The sequence below is a fragment of the Alternaria postmessia genome (assembly GCF_024291825.1).
Source record: "Alternaria postmessia strain BMP 2775 chromosome Unknown scaffold_240, whole genome shotgun sequence".
NCBI lineage: Eukaryota > Fungi > Ascomycota > Dothideomycetes > Pleosporales > Pleosporaceae > Alternaria > Alternaria postmessia.
Window position 1 is genome coordinate 2,637 of NW_026260313.1, and position 7,960 is coordinate 10,596.

The 7,960-nt window shown below is 52.4% G+C and overlaps 2 protein-coding genes across 2 annotated transcripts; both read right to left on the reverse strand.

Moving 5' to 3' along the window:
- Positions 1 to 1,027: 1,027 nt before the first annotated feature.
- Positions 1,028 to 4,082, reverse strand: J4E82_011585 (uncharacterized protein; the record flags this gene model as incomplete). The annotated part of the gene is made up of 3 exons (XM_051737785.1): positions 1,028 to 1,383; positions 1,462 to 2,477; positions 2,527 to 4,082. The coding sequence occupies 3 exons, from the start codon at positions 4,080 to 4,082 to the stop codon at positions 1,028 to 1,030; spliced, it is 2,928 nt and encodes a 975-aa protein (XP_051582455.1).
- A 1,591-nt stretch (positions 4,083 to 5,673) lies between these two features.
- On the reverse strand, positions 5,674 to 6,818 carry J4E82_011586 (uncharacterized protein; the record flags this gene model as incomplete). The annotated part of the gene is made up of 2 exons (XM_051737786.1): positions 5,674 to 6,612; positions 6,663 to 6,818. 2 exons carry the CDS (start codon positions 6,816 to 6,818, stop codon positions 5,674 to 5,676), a joined length of 1,095 nt encoding a protein of 364 aa, XP_051582456.1.
- Between the last annotated feature and the right edge of the window lie 1,142 nt (positions 6,819 to 7,960).

A 7,960-nucleotide genomic window follows, 5' to 3' on the forward strand; every position in this document is an offset into this window, starting at 1 on the left:
ATCGCTCTGACCAATGCTTCGCTCGCAATGATCTGATTGAATCCTCGGCTTAGTGCTTCTTACCCAGCGCGTAACGGCGTGAGTTGTACAACAAAGGCGTGTCCTGTGCACGGGCTACAAGAGACCCGAATCTTCTTATGGCCTGTGCGCATTTCGCGCGTTCGCTCCTACAGGCACGTGCACATGCTAGATCAAATTGCTGCCTTTCTTCTTGGTAGTCCTGAAAATTCACAAAATGGCAGCATGCCAGTTCTAGACTAACGCAGTAAAGCTACGGATGAATGCAGCCGCCAAGCGTCAATGCGAACCGCACCCATGGAACATAGACATCTCTCTGAGTAAGGTCCGTCCCTGGGTGAAGAGACACACTGTGTCGCGAGACAGGTTCACGGTTCGGACGCACGGAGATGCGTCTTTTCGAACCTGCTAAGATATAGCTGACACACGATAGTTCTCTAGCCATTGTTCTCTAGGTCGACTTCCCTCCGAGACGGATCGCTGTGGTGTCAGCTAAGCTATTAGCTATTTCGTCAACGTCGTTAGTCAATTCTTGAGCAATTATCCCCTGCTCATTTGTGACGTTGGCTGCTCCTCAAGTATTCGGAGGTTCAAGGATTGAGCGTAATAGAGCAAGATAACACCTTCAGGGTTTAAGAGCTTTTTAACATCAGAGTGTGCATGCCGGGAGCCCCGTTGTGCGAAGCAGGAGATCTCTCAAAACGAGCCCAAGCTGGTGGGATACGCTAACGTCACTTGGCATGCATGAGCCTGCATTAACGTACTTGTTACGTGCTGTAACCTATGGTAAAGAATACAGCGCTATACCCACTCCGTAGCATCTCAAAATAGATGTGGCGCATGCTGCTACCTTTGTAGAAGCATCTAGAAACACTTACATAGTTCTGTTCTCCTGTGCACCATATTTCTCCCTAAGCTGAGTTAACATGCTTACTGCATACTGTCCCTGACTGCCGCCGTCGTCTCAGCTCAATTAGTAGGATACATGAACAAGGTTATCCTTTCGATATTAATGCGCACCTGCGTTGAGCAGCGTCTTGACTACCTGCTCGTGGCCTTCAATTGAAGCTGCTTGCAGTGCGTTGCCGTAGCGTCCACCCTGCGCGTTGACATCGGCGCCCGCGTTGAGCAGCGTCTTGACTATCTGCTCGTAGCCTCCATATGAAGCTGCCTGCAGTGCGTTGCCATAGTATCTACCCTGCACGCTGATGTCGGTGCCCGCATCGAGCAGCATCTTGACCACCTGCTCGTGGCCCCAAATTGAAGCTGCCTGCAGTGCGTTGCCGTGCCCTCCACCCTGCGCGCTGACGTCGGCGCCCGCATCGAGCAGCATCTTGACCACCTGCACGTTGCCTCTCTCTGAAGCTGCCTGCAGTGCGTTGCCGTAGTGTTCACCCAGCACGTTGCCGATGTATTTACCCCGCGCCTTGCCGTATTATCTACCCTGCGCGTTGACCTCAGCGCCCGCATCGAGCAGCATCTTGACCACCTGCTCGTGGCCTTCTTGTGAAGCTGCCTGCAGTGCGTTGCCGTGCCCTCCACCCTGCGCATTAACGTCTGCGCCCGCGTCGAGTAGTAACTTAGCCACCTGCACGTAGCCTCTCTCTGAAGCTGCTTGCAGTGCGTTGCCGTACTCTCCACCCTGCGCGTTGACATCGGCGCCCGCGTCGAGCAGCAGTCTTGTAACCGTGCTAAAGCCTAACAACGCAGCGTAGTAAAGTGGCATAGGTATGTTATCGTCGCTTTTTTCCAGATTTGGCTCCTGCCAAGGACGGTCTGGATCATGCAACCGGAGCCAGTTGAGATATGCAGGCTCTTCCCTAGCCAATAAACCCATAGTGAACTGACTAATTTGCTCCATCTCGTCTCCTGTCTTTCGAAGATGACTGCTCCAGAACTCTGCCGAGTACCTTGCAAGTAGAAACACCTGAAGAGTCTCTCTTTTTAACGGTTGCTGGAGCTGCATCAGGTACTTCAAAGAACCTCTCGTTATTGCACTCTGACATTCGGCCTCTTGCATGCTGTACTGCTTTGCTAACCCTTGCCTGATCCTGTCTGACACAAGGTACTCCTGCACTGAGTAGTGTGCTAGAGCAACGATCCGTTGAGCAGACCCTGATCTTCTGTCCACTTCGTTCGTTGTGATAGTGACTAGACTAGAGCAGATGTTTAGCGCTTCTAGCGGGTCTTCTAGCACCTCGTCACGGTCGAACGCTGGGTCGCGCGCCACGTCGATGGCGACAACTTCGGCGACCTCTTCGACGGACAGCGGCCGCGCAGAGAACGTCAGCCACTGCAGGATACGCATGGCATACTCAGAATATTCCTCGCCTATCGCGGTAAGAATGCGGTCGTATGTCTGGTCTAGCGTCCGCGGCAGACTAGCAAGAGATTTGCGCAGCATCGCTCGATTGCAACACTTTCCTAGTGTGTCTAGCTGGCATACAGCCCACCGGAACCTACGCTATCGTCAGCTCTAGCTCAACAGAACTGAATCAAAACCCTTACATCCCGCGAGCTCCGCCCATTAGCGCGGCCTCAATCTCCTGCCTGACAGAAGCGTCCTTGTTCCATTTCGCCAAGCCCTTGTCGACACGCAGCCTTTGTTGGATGTATCGCTGTATGTCCTTGTCCACTACGTCCCTTTGAAGACATACAGCGTCCTCCTCCCTGATGTATTCCTCTAAGGAGCGCTCAATATCCCGCTCTTTCCGGCTAGTCATGAGCAAATGCAGATTGTCAAGCTGCCACTCAGCCACTGCTTCGAGCATGTCCATCAGCTCCGAGCGCTGTGTACACTCATCTAGAGCATCGAGAACAACGTAGACGTGCGTGAACTCTTGCGCCGCTTCTCTTGTTACTTCCAAAAGCGCATGCAGTGAAGGCTTTCGTTGCCCGTTCTCGCAAGATGCGAACAACGCGTCAACGCCCTTTGGTATCACAACCGACCGCTGTACGAGCTGGCAGAGCAACGAGTGTAGCATTAGCTCTGGATCCTGTTTCTGTGTGTCGTTGAAGTCGAAGTAGAAGTACGCCGTCACCATGCTAGTGTCATCATGGCAGTATTGCAGCAGATTCTCAACAACAGTAGAGCTCAGGATGGTCTTTCCACATCCTGGGATCCCGTACAGCCACAGCCGCGACGCTGCTCTTTTCTTCCAGTCTGTGAACTTTGCACTTTCTAGCAGCCAGAGACCTGTCTTAGCCTGCCGCTGCTTGTGCGCTTTGTGGTAGTTGGTGGACGGATCAGGCGCCGAAAGCCAGCTGCAAATCTTGCCAAGCCTCTCTTCTTGGTCGTGACTACGGCCTTTGTGCTTCAGCATAACCGCACTTCTGAGCCGATCGCGTGCGTTTTCTCTGCCTTCGCCATATATCAGCGGTAGATGGATGTCAAATATGCCGAACAGACAATATGCTCCATCTTCATCGCGTGTCGTCTGGCGATCTTCTGCCCAAGAGAACCGCTCAGCTACGCTAAACTCAGACACTTGCTTCCCTGAAAGAGCTTCGCTAGGTATCCCTGTAATCTCACTGATAGTGTCTTTGAGGGACTGCTTGTCCCCTAGCAGCTCTCCCTCTTTCGAAAAGAACTCGACAGAGCGGGGAGCCAGTAGTTCCTGAAGCGTCCAGCCTCGGTTGAACCACCTGCTCTTCCTGAACGCTGCCTTCCATCTTCTGCGCAAACTGCCATTCCCTTCTAATGAGTTGTTCTCGACGTCCGAAAGCAAGACATAACACTTCTCCGCTTTCTGATACCAGCAGAACATCGAGTTGATCGCTTCTTGAAGCTCTTGGCTGTTCGTCTTGTCGATGCAGCAGGTGTCGACCCAGAAGTAGTCCAGACCGTCCCGCTCAGCCTGTTGCGCGCAGAAGCGAATCTTCCGATATCCCTCCTTGCGTTGTATGTCGACGTCTACTGCATTGTCTAGATCTTTCAGATCGGCAAATGTCACCTCCTGCCCCTCCCAAGTGTGCGACAGGATCGCGTACGAGGGAATCTTGTCTCCGATCAAGTCCTCAGTCCACCCAAGTCTCCCATCGCCTGTAGTGTATAGCAGTCGCATCGTGCTGTGTGTTTGTCCGTATGCGCGAGCGGTGGAAGGAAGTCTTAGAGCTTCGGTGCAAGCTGACGGAATCGACGGCGCGCGGCGGCTGGCTCGCGCAGGGCGTGGAGATCGTAGTTATCAGGGCTGTTTCGAGTGCTAAGTGACGGTTTGCTAAGGTAGGGGTGAGCACGACTGCCCTCCTCGTTGTTGGGGCACGCTGCATCTCAAACACCTAGGGCAGGAGGCGCAGCTCGCACGCGCCGTGACGTGAGGCTGGCTGGGCACGGCTGAAAACGCATGATCGCGCGACAGCCAGCGTGCTGCAAGCCGAGAAGCAGTTCTTGCCTGTGAATGCGACCTGATAGTGTAGAAAGCATAACTTATGGATTGTCGTTTCCTGTAAGAGGATTTCATGATGCCTGTGCAGCGCGTGCTAGTTCGTGCAAGGACACACTGGGCACAGGGACTCTGTGCCGCCAACCATCCTGGGGCTCAAAACGCAGCGCAACGACGATAGCGTCAACAGTCCAGAACATCTTGAGCAACGCATTTGTCTAACGCTAACAAGCAACTCTAATGCGGACAACGAAATACTATAGATGTGCATTATGCTAAAAGCCATGTTCACGCAGCCTTCGCTTACCCGATCGCAACCTCAAACTAAAGCAGAGGCCAGGGCACCCTCATGCACATCCGCCACGCCTATTCTCAGAGGCATACGCGACTGGCATAGCGCTGTATTCTTTACGATAAGTTACAGCAGGCGATGAAAACGCTAAGGCAGGCTCATGCATGCTAAGCGATGTTAGCGTATCCCGCCAGCTCGGGCTCGTTCCCCAAGATCTCCTGCTTCGCACTACGGGGCTGCCGGCATGCTCGCTCTCACATCGGAGCGATCTCACGAGCGTGGGAAGTCGATCTTCCTACGTCGCGCTCTCTGCACAATCAACCGAGCGCTTCAGTGGTCCCTAAGGTCACTGATAGACAGGGGGGTATCGCTATCGAGCTAATTGACGACGGCAACCCAACGATCGATATCACAGCCAACATAGCAGCAAACTATATCGGACGCTAATGTGCTTGAAGAGCAACAGCCTTACAATTATAGTAGACTGATAGCAGCTTTACAAGCACGCAAATGGGAGGCGCAGAAGCTCCGAATTGCCAACCTGTCTCGCGACATAGTGTGTCTCCTCACTTAGGGACGCACCTTACAACGGTCACAGTCTGAATAAGCGCCAACACAGTTGTCGGTTGAACCCTCATCCGAAGATTGCCACTCAGCAGTATTCATAAAGTCCCGCATCTACGAGCACCCAGGCTAAACAATATCACCTCTCATGTGAATCAAACCCCAAGCATCCGGCATGCCATCATCAGTACCACAGTGTGCTTGCTCATTATCCGATAGTCTCTTTCATTGCTCCTTGATACCCTCTTCGAAGAACTGGTGCCCCGTGGCCGCGCTCGATCACGTTGGAGGAGACTTGGGCAAGCACTCTCATGTTCAGTAATCTTGACGAGGCGTACAAGTAAAGTCTGGTTCCTCCAAAGCTACACCACTATACACTGCTGCTACTGTTGTGCGCGTCCATTCAATGTAGAGCTTTTACGTCATGAACGAAGATCTGCGCAGTGCAGCACTCTGTACTTCCCAGATAGGCTGCCCCAGCTCTAGCAGCTCAGTGCCAAAATCCGACAAAACATCATCTACAGTAGCTTGAAACCTGGACCGGTTGTTCCTGTACTCTGTGTCGCTTCTAAACGTTGCGATGTACCACTCCTTCTTCCAAGCAGCCACAGATGCTTGAAGCCATGGGCTCTCTGGTTCGATCTGCTCAGCAACAACGTAGAACGAAGACCTTATAGCATGTTTCCTGCGCGGCTTGAACAATTGGAGCGACGAGAATTTTCTTAGAGTGTACAGAAGGTATACCGTATCCCAGGCCTCAAGTTTGTGCAGTAGAACCACAATTTTGCCGTTCTCTTTAACACGCTGAAGCGCGAACACAAGTTGACTCGTCATTAGCCGCCATGCCTCACGTCTCTCGCGATATTCCGCTCTGGAATGCGTCCGCAGGACTTGGCCATCACAGAAGACCAAATCGAAGGCTTCGCCGTAAAAGGGTCGGTCGAACACGAAGCTTTTAGCATCTGGGTGCTCCACTGGAATGTCGGTAACGTCCATTTCAGCCGCCAGCATTGTGATATCAAGAAAGCGGACTTGTATTCTCGGGTCTTCTCGCCAATTGGGAAGTATCATCTTATGACTGCCCTGAGAAACAGGGAGACTGATCCCACATACCCTAGCATCGCAGTTTCTCTTTAGGATAGAGGCTGTGAAGCCAACAGGTGCCATGCAGAAGTCGAGAATGGCGGGGTTTCTGCTAAGTGATGAAGTTGATGGTAAAACTGAAGTCATCTCGTCGAGTTCGTCACCGATCTGGCACATCATTTTGTAGAATATGCGTTTGCCGGACTCATCCGCGTTATCTGCTCGGTAGCGCTGTACTCTAAAGTGGTCGTCTCCTTGGGGATTCTCCCATCCCTGCTCGTGTAATCAGCACTGGATAGTTTGAGTTTATAAAGGAGGCTTACTCTGCGTCGAAGATCTGTGAGTTCCCTGAACACAGCTGCATGTTTGAGGCAGTACTCCTTGATGATCAGGTTCGGGCATGGGGTCAATGAATCGTCCGACGAGGTTTTGGGACGCCCGTCGTTTGAAGTTGCATTTTCCGGCTCGTTACCAAGCATTGTGTCTCTGGTTGTCAGTAATTTTCAGCTTGACGGTGCGGAAACCACGAATATTCCAGGGTCGAGACCGCGAACGGGTCACATTGTCGATCGCCACTTTTTCTGATTGTTCTTACTCACGGCTCAACAACGGTCGTCGGAAGCACTATCGCAGTTCCGACCGCAAACATATCGCCGCATCACTCGGGCATCGCCGCAAGCCACAGTTACACAACAGCGCTCCAAATGCATGCAACGCATAGCCTGAAGATCGCCGATGCAACACCTATTTGGCGATCTCTGAGCATCACTCGAGCGATCTCTGAGCGTCCGTGAGCTAGACTTGCAGTGTAAAGTCCAGCTTGTGATCAGCCATCGGATCATGTGATCGTGTAGATCTTACGGGACCGACAAAGGTATGGAGTATAGATGGATGATGATAAGAAGGTCGACGTATCGGGCACGATAGGTCCAAGGAGTACGTCAATCGCTGTCGGTACGCAATCGAAATCAACTCCACGACATAACCATTATTCAACTTAGGTCCCGTTGTGATATGATCAGGGGAGCTGTCTTCCGCAGAAAGGGCGATTTCATCGTTTCTCGTGCGACAGCTAGATGCCCATGGAGGCAATTTTAGTTTATTTACTGGCCCTCTTTCTCCGATAGTGACAGTGACAGGCACGGTTGGTTCCTGGTTCTGCGGTCTGCTTCAATCTCACCACACCGTCCACATGGCAAAGATCCTTCTCTACCAATACGGGCGTTTCGTAGGGTATCCAGATAAGGTCTAGGAAGGTTACTTGTATAGATCGAGTGCTGGCGAGCGCCTGGAGACTGTTGAGCAAGTCGAAGCGCTTACTCGATTTTCTTACAAGGCTCATGGCCTCGAGCCAATGAAGAGAGTGCTGCTGCAGAAAGACGTGCGTCGCGTTTCCGTCGGCGTTACCTCACCCGCCCTGTTTGAGACGATCGAATCAGTAACAGCACGTATAGTGTAGATCCAGTGACAGGCTGCTAGCAGCTGCCCGCTCATCGATCTCGCTCCTAAACATATCAGGTCCGGACAAGCTGCCTGTGTCTTGCCATCCTTGTTGTGCGCCCATGATGTAACCACGTCTAGCAGCTCGGTGCGAGTGTTCGGTAGACATCATGCGTGGTGC